The sequence below is a fragment of the Monodon monoceros genome, unplaced genomic scaffold (assembly GCF_005190385.1).
Source record: "Monodon monoceros isolate NGI ecotype Baffin Bay Population unplaced genomic scaffold, NGI_Narwhal_1 Super_Scaffold_6, whole genome shotgun sequence".
Taxonomy (NCBI): Eukaryota; Metazoa; Chordata; class Mammalia; order Artiodactyla; family Monodontidae; genus Monodon; species Monodon monoceros.
The window spans coordinates 50,810,373-50,827,138 of NW_021703783.1; the positions used below are offsets into that span (position 1 = coordinate 50,810,373).

A 16,766-nucleotide genomic window follows, 5' to 3' on the forward strand; every position below is an offset into this window, starting at 1 on the left:
TATTTCAAAATGCAAAGTGAAAAAGGCGTATGAGCCAAAACACACTTTGAAAAGCAGGAATATGTTCAAAAATTGTGAACTGAGATCTTTACTCAGTTTGGGAGAATGCTGACCCTTCTCCATATGGGAAGTGGTAAAAGTTTAAATAAGCCACCTGATACTTAAGCACTCTACTTTTTTTGAAAGTTTCATAGAAGGGAACCAATTGCTAACATCTTAATGTATTTAAATTTTATAGGATTATCCATCTCCAGGTCCTTTAACTTGTGCTCTGAAGCTGCAATTCATGCCAGGTAATAATCATGATGTTTACAAATTCAAACTAGTATTTCTCTTTATAATTCTCTTTGCAGATTCACAGACATTAGAATCACATAAAGTATCCACACATGCATTTGAGAAGCAAAATAATATAAAGATGAGTCATCATTTTAGAATTGCAAGAGTTCCACCCCATTAGGCCATTCACATTCCTTATGGTGACTTGGGGACCTCATATGACATCAAAATAAAAATGAAACTTCTGCCACTTTATTTTTTACAGCTCCGAAAATTTAAAAGAACATAAAAGGAAACAGTCCAGGACTTCCCAGACCAAAGTGTGAATACCATCAGCAAATTTATGGCTTTGATTAAAGAACTCCCCAGGAGTTCAGCTATTATACTCCGTCTCTCTGCAACTCCTTGAATTCACACTAAATTAACAAAGAATCAGGATTTGCAATTAACAGCAATGTAGTCTGTAATATGTTGGCTGGCTGCTTTTCAAACAGACTGGCTTTTTTCACCAGAGGCACTGTCATCTACGTTAAGGGCAAAATGAAGTAAAGTAAAATTTCCTCTTATGTTCCTCTTCACGATCAAATTAATGTCTCTACCAGGTACAAATGAAAACATGCCAAAGAAACCTTTCTAAAGCAAATAAGAGAATGAGAGATGCCACTGCTGGGAGACTTAGCTCGCCCCAAACGATCCAGTGGCAAACAGGTACAGTCAGGGTTAGCAGGGAGCAAATGGCAGAAGCCACAGGTCAGTAAGCTCGGCGGGGTGGGGGGGAGGGGTGGAAATGGGGAAAGAAATACTTTTAACTGCATTGGATAAAATCAAATCACTGTCCAGACGGCAAGGGGGCAGGGAAGGCAGTTTCACAAGCAAAAATATAAACATAAAGGGTAGCTACCAAGAGATTCATGTTTCTCAAAGACACACGCCTGTCAGCTTTCTCCTGTGGAAAGGGTTAAAGCTTTTAAATGAACTGGTGTGATCAATGCCAACTCAAAAGGACCAAGAAAACAATGAATGTAGAAACAATAAAAGTAGCAGGACCGAGGCTACCTCGAGTTCTCTGAGAATTCCTGATTGTCCACAGGTTTCCAAATCCTCTAGCGCTTGGGACCAGAAGTTCTCCTCTTGTTCAGCCTCTGCACTGTCCGGAGCCCCTGTAAAACTGTTGTGAAAAACAGTCTGGGTTACGAACTTGCTGGACATTTTTTTTTTTTTTTTGGTCTCCAGAATCTCTCTCTCCTTCATCTCACACACAAAATAGAGATTCGTTTTGGGTCTGGCTTTCTTCCCACTGTGGCTTCCAAGTCAAGCCAGCTCCAGTAGAAGGATGGTTTAGGAAACTCACAGTGTCTCAAAGACCAGAAGGACCATGGTCTTACTAATTGAATTTCAGAGTATTCATGGCTGCATCAACATGGCACCCGTGGGAATATCTGTCAGCTGCTCTGTCCACAGGGAAAGGGAAATCAAACTTTTCTCTAAGAGAGAAAAATATGTTTTCCCCACTCATTACAAACATCAGTATAGAGCCGTTAAGTGCTATCGCTTTTTATGAATTTCCTTAAAATATTTTGGTAAGGGAGCCAACTGCTAAAATAGACCTCTCAGTTGAAAATAGGGAACCCTCAGTTAAAAACAATTTTTTTTTCTAATGTAAGTTAATGTGAAACTACCTTCTAAACAAAAGGAGAGGGAACTGGTCATAGAGTGAGGACGCGGTTTACAGAAGTAGAATTTCCTCATGTGCTACTGCTGTTTTCATTCAGGGCAACTTAGCTCTTGCCCTGTTGTGTGGTGGAGCCCTGCCTCCCACTGGGCAGGCCCAAGTCTTCGAATCTGGACATGGGGCCAGCATGGATGGCGACAGTGGCTTCACACAATGCTTCCAATGCTAGCAGTGGGTGCCACTGGAAGTAGAGAAGTTCACATCCGGCCCAAATGACCCGGAAGCAGTTGGGACAGGGTAGCAGTTGGTGAAAACCTTACCCACTGACTGTGGACCGGTCCCAGTCTTCGTTACTCAGCCCCACATCTGGGTAAGTCTGGCTTCGAGGCTTAGTGACTGGGGACAAACTGCCTCTCTGTTTGGGACTCCTCCAGTCATAGGTGTTGAAGTTGTAGCCTGAGGCCTGAAAGCCAGTGCCTGAAACAAAAACAAGGCATTATATTCTATTTTAGTAACTTGTCTTTTTCTGTAGCTTCCGTTAGTTTGTTCAAGGGGGCTGACTTTAACAGAATTTGGGATCCTGGAGGCCATCAAGACAATACTTAAGTCTTACATTAAAGACACATTCACACCTATTATCCCAAATGAGTCTAACAACAACCCTGAGGTAAGACCCTTAGACCCAAGCAGGAGGAGCCACAGTGGGGGACCTGTGCTTTCTGTGGCTCCTGCCCTCCTCTGTCCGGGTGAGAAATCTGCTGGGGCCTGGGGGCGGTGGTGGTGGAGTATGCCCAGACCTGTATCTAACCCTTTCTAGCGCAAGCTCCAGAAGGTGAGAACCCTGACTTTCCTGCCCAGACACCCTGCGTCCACTTCCAGGTGGAAGTCTGTCCTTTTGAGAGTGGAATTTGCCACCAGATGTGGATTCCCGGCCCAAGGAGTGGCCAAGGGGCGCTGGTTGCAGGAGTGTGGACTAACCGTGGCTAAACCGGCTGGCGCCCACCAATGTTAGGGATGAGCCCGAGGATTATTTCATCCACCAAGAAATGACATTGTTAGCGAGTAGGGGGGTCAAATAACTACAGCACCAGCAATAATGGCAAACACAAGGTGGGCATTTACTATGCAACCAGAACTTCATTAAGTGCTTTATTTATTTATTTTTGCGGTACGCGGGCCTCTCACTGCTGTGGCCTCTCCCGTTGTGGAGCACAGGCTCCGGACGCGCAGGCTAAGCGGCCATGGCTCACGGGCCCAGCTGCTCCGCGGCATGTGGGATATTCCCGGACCGGGGCACAAACCCGTGTCCCCTGCATCGGCAGGCGGACTCTCAACCACTGTGCCACCAGCGAAGCCCAAGTGCTTTATTTGTATCACCTTATTTATTCTTCATAATTATCTTTGAAGGTAGATACTGTTATTATTTGCATTCAAGGACCTAGGGGTACTTGCACACTTTCCTGGGGGTTCCAGTCCTAACTTTAGGAGAATCAGTTTTCAGATCCTCAAATTCCACAGTCAGGTCTTCCCCAAACCGGCCTCGCTGAGAAAGTTCTGGGAGGATCTGAGATCTGTCAAGTCTCCCTTCTTACTTCCCCATTCACAATTGTTTTCCTGCCCCTTTACAAATGAAAGACCTACTTCTCATCCATATCAAACCTTTGAATGAGCTTGGCCCCGGGATATAAAAACTCCTAGGCATCAAATCAAGGGATAATTCGGGAAAGCCTCATTCCTGAGGGCAGGTCTTGGAGTGGAGCCTTATTTCAATCAGGCACAGATTCAGCGCAAGGCTTTTACCCCCTCTCATCCATCTATCTCCCTGCATCTCAGAATCAGAATTCAGAAGGACAGCTGTCAGGGTGAGGAGGTGGGCACATTATGATGTTTATTTGAGCTGCAAAACAAAGACTGACTTCCTTTCCGACAGGGAATTAAGTCTGATTGGCTTGATGGGTGACAGTGAGGAATGGCTTTGACGATGAGGTTATATAATGGACAATTTTCCACACATTTGAGCTAAATCTGTGGCTCCATATTTTGACAAAAATATATTTAAGCATATTTACCGCAAACTGGAAATGACAGTTTTTGCAAGTATTATAATTTGAGGAGAAAAAGGTTAGGATGACAGCTTTAAGTGTGTTGCGGGGTCTCAGTTTTTCAAAATTCTTCATGAGGTGCCTTCAGCTGGGAGAGCAGGGGCTGACTGGTAGGTCTGACTTTATGGTTTGTGCCGTAACCACCACACACGGCTTCCTCTACTCCTTCAGGCTGTGACCCGTTACGTGTGTGTGTGTTTACGTGTGTGTACCGGGTTGCAATATTACATACATTTCTTACTATGCTTAAAACACATAATCTAGCAAACAGGCCTAGGGCTCCAATTTCACATACAATTCAATGACTCAACCACATAAGATGACTGTCTCCATGCCAACCTTTTGTCTGTCTTCCCCACTCACTTTCCCTCTACTCGTTTGGTCCTATAACGCCATCCTCACTATCAGTTAGAGCCCAGAGAGAGCAGGATGGCCAAGGGTAACGTGCTCTGATCAAAAGGATTTAATCTCCAGCATGCAGGGGAAAGCACACAGCCGCATGATGGAAATACTGTACGTATCTCCTGTTTTAGGAAACCAAGGATAAGAAGTCCTTGGCACAGAGGAACTATTTACAGTTCAAAATCTCATTTTCTTTCTTGGGTAACTGCAGAGTGTGGCTGGACATTTGGGGAGAAGTCTTGTGTGATGAATGTGCAGTTTTCTGTCAGAAGTGTTGAATTAAGGGAACACATGAGTCTCCTCTTGACGGGGGGGTGACTGGGCAACACTGCATTTCTCCTGGCTCCGTCTGACAGGCTATGCATCTTCTCCTTCTGAACCAAATAAACTAACCCCCAAGTATTTACATGAAGTCTCTTAAAAAGAGTTAGGGGAAGCCCACGCCTCACTTCCCTTACCCAGCTTTAAACTTGCTAAAAGCCAAATGCTAAATGGTTGTGTCCTCCGGGGGAGCATCCTTTTCTGATAGGCATTAACCCATAGGACCGTTCAGTTCCCAGGGAAAATTCCAACATGTTTTAAACTGAGCAGATTAACTTTCTGATCTTCCTTCCAACTGTTGTAAGTAGTTCCTGGTGACCTGGGCAAGAGTGTAAGGATGGCCTTGAGCAGATGTGAAGCATCAGTACTAGGAAAATGTCCCCTCCCTGCCGAAAGGCGTGTCTATCTATACCAAGGATGCCTTGTCTTAATAAGCATTATTAAATGATTATTGCATTACAACAAAGCAGGGCACGAAAAGGAGATACAATTCAAATATTTTTGCATTAGGCATGAACTTAGAAGACCTGGGTCTGGTCCATGCTATGCTAGCACAGGGACTGAAGTAAGAGAAGACCTAGGTTCAAATCCCAGGTTTGCCACTTCCTTGCTCTGCAGTCTTGGCCAATTCACCTCCAATGTAAAATAGGGATAGTGACACGTGCTTCACAAGGTTGATATGAGAATTAAGGAGGATAATACACACAAACACTCATGAACATGCCTGGAACACAATGAGGTTTTAATGAAAGCCTCATTTAATGTTCATTACTTTTATTATTTACTAAGTCACTCAACTTGTCAAGATCTCAGTCTCCCTATTATAAAACAGGGAAAGTAGGAAATCAGCATTGCTAATTCAGGAGATGTTCCAGCACCTCTAAGACTTGTCAGGTACTGCTGGAGGAGCTGAAATGTAAAGATAATAAAACTAGGTTCCTGTCCTCCCAAACTGCACAGTTTAGTATAGGTTTTGGAGAAAGAGGAGGAGAAACAGGCATAGATAGAAAATGAGAATTCTAATAGCATGTGAGAAGTGTTATCCTTTCAGTCTGAACACACTGAGAGAAAAGAATAGAGATCTGTCTGGGGGTCAGAATACAGGTCATGAAAGGTGTCAACGGAAAAGCAACATACAAGCTGGGACTTAGAGGATAAGCTGGCATTTACTAGTGGAAGTACCGCAGAAGCAGTGCAGGCCTAGCAAGAGGGGCTGGAAAGGTGCACTCGTGATAAGCGCCGCTCCCTGGCCTCACGTTCCGTCAGTGGGTTCCTGCTTTACTCTCATGGAGGGAGCAGTAGTCCAGGGATTTCCTGGTCCCTCGTATCGTCTGCACTTAATCCTCCCCAGAGGAAGAGCAGCGATTTACCCAATGGTCCAGTTCTGGAAAAGAGCACTGGGAATGTACCCTTGGGCCCTTCTTGGCTCTCTCCAGACCCATTCTCTCCCACTGCTGCTGCACCATTAGGCAAGCAAACCTGGGTCCCACTCCTGGGGCTCACTGAACTTGAAGGAGGCAGGAGGCCGAGACTGCACAGTTAGCTGACTGTGGCAGACTACTAATTGCCTATCATAACATCCATTCTCATCTTCAACTTTTTACTAGAATACCAGTTTTGAGGGTGGACATATTACTGCTCAGGATAAGACTATATTTCCTAGCCTCCCTTGAAGTTGTGTTAATTTAATTATGTAGAAAGTTCTGGCCAATGACATGTAAACAAAACTTCCAGAAAGTCTCCTTACAACTCTCTTTCCTGCTGCCCGGAAGGTAGATGAAATGGCTGGAGCCCCAATAACTGTCTTGAACGATGTGATAAACCCAAGGATGGAAGGCAAGTGCTAAGGATAATAGAGAAGAAACACTTAAGAGCATGGGTCTTTGATGACACTGTTGAATTATATCCTAGTTCTGAAATGTCTGCTCCTTTTTGAGTTAAGTCACTGCAATATTAGGGTTTTTAGTTCTATTCAGCTAAGTCAAATCCAACTGATATGCTGGGGTTAGAGTTTTCTTTGTAGATCTGACTTTCCCCTTACTTAAGTCCCAACATCAGACCTGGGTTGGGGTAGGGAAATAACAATCCTGACTCTGGGTGTACATTCAATCCAGATTTTCTGACAACCCCCCGACTCTGTCAAAAAAAAAATTAAGATGTTGATATTTTAATCCATTGCTGACTCCAATTTCTATTTCCCAACAGATTTAGAATTGATAAAGGCAGGGACTGATTAACATCAAAACACCTAGCGCTATCAAGGTACCAAAGACCAAAGCTTGCTTAGAGAAGAGTGAGCACAGGATGAGAAGTAAAAGGTACTGTGGGGAAGTGTCGGGAGATGGGATCGATAAAGCAGTTGGGGACTGGGGCTTCCCTGGTGGCGCAGTGGTTGAGAGTCCGCCTGCCGATGCAGGGGACGCGGGTTCGTGCCCCGGTCCGGGAAGATCCCACATGCCGCGGAGCAGCTGGGCCCGTGAGCCATGGCCGCTGAGCCTGCGCGTCCGGAGCCTGTGCTCCGCAACGGGAGAGGCCACAGCAGCGAGAGGCCCACGTACCGCAAAAAAAAAAAAAAAAGGTGGGGACTGGATTACAAAGAACTCTGTGTTTTAAACTAAGGACCTTTGGCTTCATCCAACAGCAAGAGAGAACCATCAAAAGAGTTTTTTTTTGTTTTTTTTTTTTTAAGGGAGTGGCATTGTTTGATTTAGGTTTTCTAAAGGTCATTGATAGTAACATGGAATGGTAAGATGCTCAAAGTAAGATGAATGAGGAAGTAAATATTTCAGACCTGATGAAGGATTTGTAACAAAGGCAATGGCAATGAATGGAGAGACATGAGATGTGAAGCTAGTAGAAAGCAGGAGGATGCCTGGGTCCTGATAACACAGTGGGGCTACCTGCCCCCTCAGGCTCTTCCCTACAGCAGGAGAAAAATAAGCCTCTATCTTGTTTAAACACCATCCTCTGTATTTTCTTTTATACGTAGGTGAATCCAACCCCTAACTGATGCAGGTGGATGATGACAGCGCAATTTAAAATAGGGAATATCTGAGGGAAATTAGGTTTGGGTAAAGGCAAGTTGGTTGCCACAGTTGAGAAGATGTTACCAGGCCCTGAGGAATATCCCTTTACATAGGAGTCAAACTTAAAAGCCATGGAAAGAATAAAATAAACGAGGCAGCCCAGGTGCCAGAAATATAATTAGACTTTGTATTTACTGAGTGATGATGTAAATAAGCACATAAAATCAACAGGTATGATACTGTAAACTACATTTAAAATTCTAAATTGATTAAAACATTGAAAGATAGAAGTAATTAAAAAATGTATTTCCTAAGTAGTTACTCTTCTTACTTAGAACTGGAAACCTTTTCATTTTTCTTTTTTTCTCCCTCCTTTCCCTTTCTCCCTTTCTCCCTCCCTCCCTCCTTTCTTTCTTTCTTTCACATCTCAGTTTCAGTATCTGGTCTTATATTTTGTATAATAATGTGAGGGATGCTATGGATTGACTTGTGTCACCCCCCAACTCATAAGTTGATGCCCTAACCCCCAATGTGACTCTATTTGGAAATAGGGTTTTTAAAGAGGTAATTGAAGTTAAATGAGGTCATAAGGGTGGGGCTATGGTCCCATCAGATGGGTGTCCTTATAAGAAGAGGAAATGTGGATACACACAAAACACCAGGGATGCGGGTACACAGAAGGAAGGCCATGTGAGGACACAGTGAGAAGGTGGCCATCTGCAGACCAAGGAGAGAGGGGCTTCAGAAGAAACGAAATCTGCCAACACCTGATCAAGGACTTCTAGCCTCCCAGACAGTGAGAAAATGCATTTCTGTTGTTGAAGCCACTAGTCTGTGGTATTTTGTTACAGTAGCCCAAGAGAACTAACACAAGGTATAAAATTCAGCCTAGATTCCTTTCACTGAGAGTAATGTTTACGTTTTATTCAGTTGCATGAGGAAAAAATAGGTCTTCACAAATGTAGGTACTTCTGAAAGTTGATGGACACTTGGTATAATAATTTTTACTTTTAGGGTAACTATACCTCAGATATTTGTAAAATTCGGATGCTCAATATTGTTTTTAGTACCACAATATGGTGCAGATAAATATCTTCCCTGTGTAGCTCTTAATTCACATTCACTATTAATTTAGAAAAGTGATGCTGGTTCTTATTCATAAAGTTTAAAATCAGAGAATGGTTTTGAAAATCAATCTTCAACTCTACAATTTTGGGATTGTAGCTCCTGCCGTTACTTTTATTTTTGAAAGCCAATTTTAGCACAGGAGAGCGAGCCAGATAATTTCCTGCCAAATTTATTTCCTAAAGCCCCAATTTTGCTAAAAATGAGAAGATCAAATCATACACTTGTGTAACTATTTGTAATTGTTGTTGCCAAGAAATATTCAATGCATTTAGAGAGTCTGTGGTTTCAAAATGGCAGAGCAAAGATAGATCTACCTTCTCTTAGAAATCACCTCAAAACAAAGAACAGAATGTAGAGTCCATCTTCAGCAAAACTAGAATATTGAACCATAATACACAGGGAAAGTTACCAAATCCCGTGAAAGACAAACGGGGTGTGGTGCTAAGAAGCCAAGAGGAGACACCTCTGACCAGAGATACTGGAGAAGGCCCAGTCCTCCAAAGCAGGGGCCATGGCATGAGGCAAAACAATAATGCTTTGTTTGGAACACTAGAATGGATTGCATTGACTGGTGGCAGGAAGTGACCTAGAGCCAGTTTGGCACCAGGGAAAAGCCAGGGAGGTGGGCTGAGAGATACCTCCAGACATGCCACAGACTGCATGAAGCAATCTCCCAGTGAGCCAGGCTGGCAGAGAGGAATTCTACATTGGTGGCAGCCTGCAGTTGCTGCCCTCTGCTGGCTGAGGAAGAATGCACTCATCACAGGTACCGTGAACCGGGGGTAAATTTTGCGCCCTTCCAATTTAGGAAAAAGTCATCTTACATCTTAAACGTAAGCAGTAATTTAAAAGTAACTGGCATAAGACATATACCAAGTTAATATTTAAACAAAGGAGAGAAGGCACAGAAAAACAAAGCCATAACAGATGAAGGATGCTCATGAGAAAAAGACTGCCATGGAGCAAATGATGAATATGACCAAATATATCACAACAAAATTTAAAAAATACACATCTCTATAAAACAAGAGATCAGAGATATGAGAGCTCAAGGAAAACTGGGCAAGGCAAAATCATAGAAGGAGACGAAACATGAGCTTGTAGAGATCAGAAAAGAAATGGAAGAGAAAAATAACCCTCCCCCAATGGAGAAAATCCTGCTGAGTCTCCTGCTCTGTGCTACTCTTTGTACGTACTATGTTGTGTTACCTAACTACGTTCAAGGAAAGCTGGACTCTGTACATGTTGGTGTCTTTTTGATCAATCACCATCACCTTTTATGAAAACTATAAGGAAGAATGGAAATAAATGAATTATGCATTCAAGTCATAAACAGAACAAAATCTAAGAAGAACAAAGTTAATCAAATTAAAAGTAAAAATTTATTTTAAAAAATCAGAATGGAATTAAATAAATGCAAGAGTCAGTTCTTTATAAAAAAAAAAAGGGCAAATACCTTAAATATAGAACCATACTTGGGATATAATTATAGAAACCAAGAAAATTATAAGAATCAAATAAGCGATTATATAATTATATGCAAATATATTTGAAAACCTGGATGAAATGGAGTTGTTTTCTTTTTTCTGAGAGAATACCAATGATCATAATGACCTCAAAAAGGATCCGAAGGAAATAAAATCTGTATTGAAGAGATGGCTTTACTCCTATGTCACTGGATCATTATTCACGATAGCCAAGATATGGAAACAACCTAAGTGTCTGCCAATGGATGAATGTATAAAGTGTGGGATATATGTATATATACAAGGGAAATGCTTTAGCCATAAAAATGAAGGAAATCCTGTCATCTGCAACAACATGGATGAACCTGGAGGACATAATGCTAAAATAAGCCAGAGAGAAAAAGACAAATACTATGTGAGCTCACTTATCTGTGGAACCTAAAAATAAAGTCAGACTCATAGAAACAGAGAGTAGTATGTGGTCGCCAGGGGCTGGGGAGCAGGAGGTGAGAGATGTGGGTCTAAGGGTGCAAACTTTCATTTATAAGATGAATAAGTTCTGGGGATGTAATGCACAGCCTGGTGATGATTGTTACTAGTACTGTATTGTATACATGATGCTAAGAAAGGAGACCTTAAGCCTTCTCACCAAACACACACACACATAAATGGTAACTATGCGAGGTGAGAGATGTGGTAATCAACTTGGTGGTAATCATGTCACAATATATATGTATACCAAATCTTATTACATTGTATACTTTAACTACATATAATTTTGTCAGTTACACCTCAATAAAGTTGAAAAAGTAAACGCAAAAGAGAGAACTGTCTAAAAAATACACATGACAGGATCAGACTGCCTGACTTAAGAGTCAAGAATTACAGACGTCACAAGAGCCTCACCGTCCACGAGTATGACAGTCCAGGTACCATCAATTTGTCAGTCTCCTCTTGTACTGACTGACCTTTGCAAACTCTAAGGAAAGCAATCATAGGGTTTTCTGAGAGTTTGAAGGAGGAATAAATAAGACAAGGGGGCCAAAAGCATAAGCTCTTGATAAGGCGGAGAGGCATGAATAGTATAAGAGTCAAGAGAATGGGGAGTGGAAGAAGCTGGCCCAGAAGCAGACTAGAAAAGGTGTGCATCAATAGAACTGAGCGTCATCCCACTGTGAGACTTCTTGAAACACAGTCCTTCTTTCTCCACCAGGTTTGATTACTCCATCCTTTTTCCCTTTTCATTAACTAAGTAAAAATTCACTCTGTTGGTACTTGTTAATTGTCTGGCCCTTCAGCTGGGTAACCTCCTCCACAAGAATAAGGACCATACCTCTTTTGTCCAACATTGTATACCCATCATGTATTGGCTTTTATTGTGCCAGTCATTACATACTTACTTAATGAATGAATGGGGCAAGCTTGACATTTTGGACTAGAAGCAGAGAACAATAAGGAACATGGCTGCAGAGACATGAATTCCTAGCCCAAGGAGGAAGATGCGCATGATGGAGGTACAACGTCCTACTGGGAATGGAGCAACTATTATAGATTTAAAGGTAAAAGTCTTCTTGAGATATGGTAGAGAGAGTGTGCTGAGAGACTGTGCAGACAAGGCAGAAAGATAATCTACATCTCACAACATGATACATCACAGGGGAAAAAAGGTACGGTTCTAGGCCTTCCTTTAAAAAGTCAACTTCATGGGCTTCCCTGGTGGCGCAGTGGGTAAGAATCCACCTGCCAATGCAGGGGACATGGGTTCGAGTGCTGGTCCGGGAAGATCCCACATGCCGCCGAGCAACTAAGCCTGTGCGCCACAACTACTGAGCCTGCGCTCTAGAGCCCGCGAGCCACAACTACTGAAGCCCACACGCCTAGAGCCCATGCTCCGCAACAAGAGAAGCCATTGCAATGAGAAGCCCGTGCACCGCAATGAAGAGTAGCCCCTGCTCGCTGCAACTACAGAAGGCCTGCATGCAGCAATGAAGACCCAACACAGCCAAAAATAAATAAATAAAATTAAATAAATTTATTAAAAAAAAGTCAACTTCACAAGCACTATCTGGAGAGATCTGGTTTAACCCAGTATCACAAGTAAAGGGGAAAAAGACAGACTTTGAGATCTTGGTAAACAGTAAGATCACAATGAGTGACTAGGACGTGCCCACCAAAATTCTTTTTTTTTTTCCCCACCAAAATTCTTATGGTGAGGTAGGCTGCACTGATGGGTTCTACAACTTCCAATGTTGAAGGTGGCAGGCTTGAGTTGCTCCGGGCTGCCATACTATAGTATGACTTTCCTTTCTGAGTGCTACACTTGTAGAGAGTTAAACTTGAATGTATTCAGAAGAGAGGCCCCCAGGATGACAAAAACACTCAAAGGTAAGTTATGTGAGGAACAGTGAAAGAAACTGGGGCTACTTTGCTTAGAGAAGGAAAGACTCAAGAGAGGCATGAGAGCTGTCTTTGAGCAGCTGAAGGGTTGTCAAGTGTCGAGGAGGCTTTACTTCGGAATGACCTTGAGGGTAGAACTAGAATAGGCAGAAGCTACAGGCTGACAGATCTCAGCTCAATACAAGGGAGAACTCTGAGCTGTCAGAACTAAGTACGGGGACCAGGGAGAGCTGCCTTAGCACGTAGGCAGCAACTTGTCACTCTGGGCGCTCTAGGCCGTGCAGCACGACGGCGGGCAGCCAGGCTGGACAGGACATCAAGGGCTGCACTGGACGCCAGACTAGCTGACTTCAAATTCTCTCCCAATACCAAAATCCTGTGATTTCAGCTTCCGTGTTCCTCGTGGGAATCACTTGAGATGAGTTATGTAAAAGTGCTTTGTAAACTCTAGTTTTACAAATACAAGGTATTATTACCAAGTTTTCATCACCTTGGAGGATGTCAATTCTATCCCAGTTGCCATTTTCTCTATATCTCTCTAATCTCTCTTCAAACTCGTAATGATTTTTAATTTATAAATGCCAAATTTATCATACCAATAATTATGACTACCATTCCCTGTCTAGGATTCCAAATTTTCAAAATCCTTCATAAATAATAAATGGTTCTTCATCTTTTATAAACGAGGGATAGGCCTTATATTCAGTGTGCTAATCGTGGGCCTGATCTTACTGTGTAAGAGGACAGAGTAGCTAAGTTCTCACATATCACTTGAGGGCAGAACTGATTATAATCAATAGCTCACCAAAATCTGTGTAACAAAGAAGTTCCCACATTAGTAAATAAACAATAAACAAACACATTAAGAAATAAACCTCAGTCTACGCTGACAGAATTTGACTTGGGTCCTTTATCCAGAGTGTCCTCTGGGAGTTTATCAACTCCCTGGCAATGAAAATAGCTGTTATTTGGTGGCATAGCTAACTTGTCACAAGGTATTTAGACTTGGAAAAAATTACTTGCCAGGTAAATGAAAGTCCCAGTCCTCTTTTGGGTGTTCAAAATATTTTCTCCACCTGTTTATTCACACAACGGAATATTACTGAGCCATAAAAATAAATGAAGTACTGATACATGCTGCAACATGGATGAACTTAAAAATATTATGCTAAGTGAAAGAAGCCAGTCACAAAAGGCCACATATTATACGATTCCACTTATATGAAATGTCCAGAATAGGCAAATCTATAGAGATAGAAAGTAGATTAGTGGCTACCTAGGGTTTGGGTGGAGAGGGTGGGTGTGTGCTAATGTGTATGGTGTTTCTTTTCGGGGTCACTAAATGTTCTATAATAGATTATGGTAATGGTTGCACAACTCTGTACATATACTAAGAAAACACTGAATTGTGCATTTAAAACAGTGAACTTTATGTTATGTAAATTATATCTCAAAAAAGCTGTTAAAATATATAGTGTCTTGAATAAGAATAAACCAGTAAAATCGAATTTTCTTTAAAAATTAAATAAAATTCTCTTGTTTTTTAAAAAACCAAAACAACAAAAAGAAAACTAAAATATTTTCTCCACCAAACTCCAATACCATCTCTAACAAGTAATGACTTGATAACTTTGAAATATCATTTCTTTTCATTTTTGTCCATCCTTCTTGGGATTTAACAGAAAGTGACATAGGCAGAGGCAGGCTGAGAGAAAAAGCTAGAACCAGGAAGAGAGCAAACTGGATACAGACCCTCCTCAAAAGTGGTTACCTAAGTTATTACAAAGCAACCCTCCCGCCCGAACACATGTTCTCCAAACTGTTTATGTATTTTATTCTCTGACTTAAACCAAGAGCAGAAAAGGGATTCGGAGGCTGGAATTTATACAGGGTGTTAGAGAGAAGGTAAGGCTCAGATAAGGAGAAATAGAGAGAATTTTTGACACACTTCATCTTAACGATGCTAAGTATCGTTAAGAAGGAAACATATTTTTAAAAGAAGCATTTAGTTTATACTCTGTCTTCAGTCTAATACTTTTTGTGTGTTTATATTGTGTTAGTGAGGTTTACCTTTTCATATAGGTTATACTTCGTCCCATGAAGATGATGTTTGTGAAGAAAGAACTACAATATACTTTAATATACTACGATTACAACTCTCTAATGATGTACATTGGGGGAAACCCCTACACGTTTCCATGAAAAGTTGGGAAGAGGCAGGAATAAATGGGGTCACAAATCTTTGGGCTCATCTCTTTGCACATCCTCTGTCCTCCTCATTCCATCTTTGTGGAAAGCTTGCTAAAAAAGTAAGACAATGCGGCCGGTCTTCAGTGACCCAATTTACTGTGTGGTTTGCCTCATATTAAACTGTGCTCGAAGGACAAGCTCTGGATCCAACACTTGGACGGCAGTAGGTCTAACGGGGGCCTGCTAGTGTTGGATAGATGTTCACAACTTATTAGCATTAAGGAGGAGGAGATGAAAGGCCACCATATTCACTGTGTTCACTATGGTTACATTGATGCAGACACAAGTCAAATAAAGATACTCTTTTCACGGAGCAGAAGGTGGATCTTTGAGAAACCTGAGTTTCACCAAAGACAAATTTCCTGTACCCCACGGCTAGGACATACCTTGATTCCCGTAGCTGCCTTCTATTCCTGAGCCATCCCACGAGTCCACGGCACTGTCCACGCTGGGCACAGTGGAGGGGTACGTATCGGTGAGTTTGCCTGGCTTCTGTGCTGGAGACGGGTCCTCCACGTCTCCCAGGTCACTCAGGTGGCTGGCAATGGGGAACTTCTTGGGACTTGATGCTGACTGGGCTTTAAAGACAGAAAAGGAGCTTAAGTACTACAGAAAATTTAAATACAAAGATATGCCAACACTCTCTGGCTGTTTATTTCCCGAGAAACAAACACGTAGACATTTGCACATTCTTTAAGGGAAGGAAATGCACTGCAAATCCTTAATTGTGGCTTTCAACCCACTCACCATCTGTCTGCTTCTTAATTTTCAAGGTGACAGTCTCTCCTGCCATCTGTAACAAATGGATGGCTTCACTCAGAGGCTTCCCTTTCAAGCTGCTGCTATTGATGGCTAGGATTCGGTCTCCTATGTGGATCGCGCCAGTTCTGAAACACCAAATAATAATAGGAAAGGTAGAAATAATCCCTGAATGCTACTGAATAGAAATTCCCTGATATACTTTATTTATTCCTAATAATAAAGACTTGAGGGCTTCCCTGGTGGCGCAGTGGTTGAGAGTCTGCCTGCCAATGCAGGGGACACGGGTTCGTGCCCTGGTCCAGGAAGATCCCACATGCCGCAGAGCGGCTGGGCCCATGAGCCATGGCCGCTGAGCCTGTGCTCCGCAACGGGAGAAGCCACAGCAGTGAGAGGCCCACGTACCGCAAAAAAAAAAAAAAAAAAAAGGAGTTGGCAAGGGTCCCTAGAAGTCACTCCTTGCCTTCTCCTGAGCAATGTTACAAGATAACTGCGTCTATTGTGAATTACTTTTTAGTTTCAAATAAAATCAGAAAAAATGTTTTAATTAGTATTTAAAATGGACTTGTGGGCTGTTTAAATTCCAGGAAAGCTGAGTCATTTGATAACCCTCTTAAAAATCCCAAGGAAACGAGCAAAGTGGGACAATCACTGTAGTGATGTTTAGCATGGAGCAGTCCTTTCTACAGACTTAGAAGTGTTGAACACAATCAGTCAGCATCCCAGCTTACCAGAAGCAAGGTTTAGACACAAGACCCTGGTGTGGCAGGCCCCCCGCCACCCCCCAGTGGTGATTCCAAGAATTGAAAAAGGCTGAACTCAGGAATCAGTTTTGTTTTTTTTTTTTGCCGCACTGCGCGACTTGCAGGAGCTCAGTTCCCTGACCAGGGATCGAGCCTGTGTCCCCTGCAGTGGAAGCGTGGAGTCCTAACTACTGGACCGCCAGGGAAGTCCCAGGAATCAA

The 16,766-nt window shown here is 42.4% G+C and overlaps 1 protein-coding gene across 1 annotated transcript in view; it reads right to left on the minus strand.

Annotated features, from left to right (window-relative positions):
* The window catches only part of GRIP1 (glutamate receptor interacting protein 1), a 171,694-nt gene that overhangs the window by 33,081 nt on the left and 121,847 nt on the right, over nucleotides 1–16,766 (minus strand). Inside the window, exons 16-19 of the mRNA XM_029205607.1 lie at nucleotides 15,791–15,930; nucleotides 15,430–15,621; nucleotides 2,272–2,428; nucleotides 1,336–1,447 (exon numbers count right to left, since the gene is read on the minus strand). Coding sequence (XP_029061440.1) covers nucleotides 1,336–1,447; nucleotides 2,272–2,428; nucleotides 15,430–15,621; nucleotides 15,791–15,930 — 601 coding nt within the window. The remainder of the gene's footprint in view (nucleotides 1–1,335; nucleotides 1,448–2,271; nucleotides 2,429–15,429; nucleotides 15,622–15,790; nucleotides 15,931–16,766) is intronic.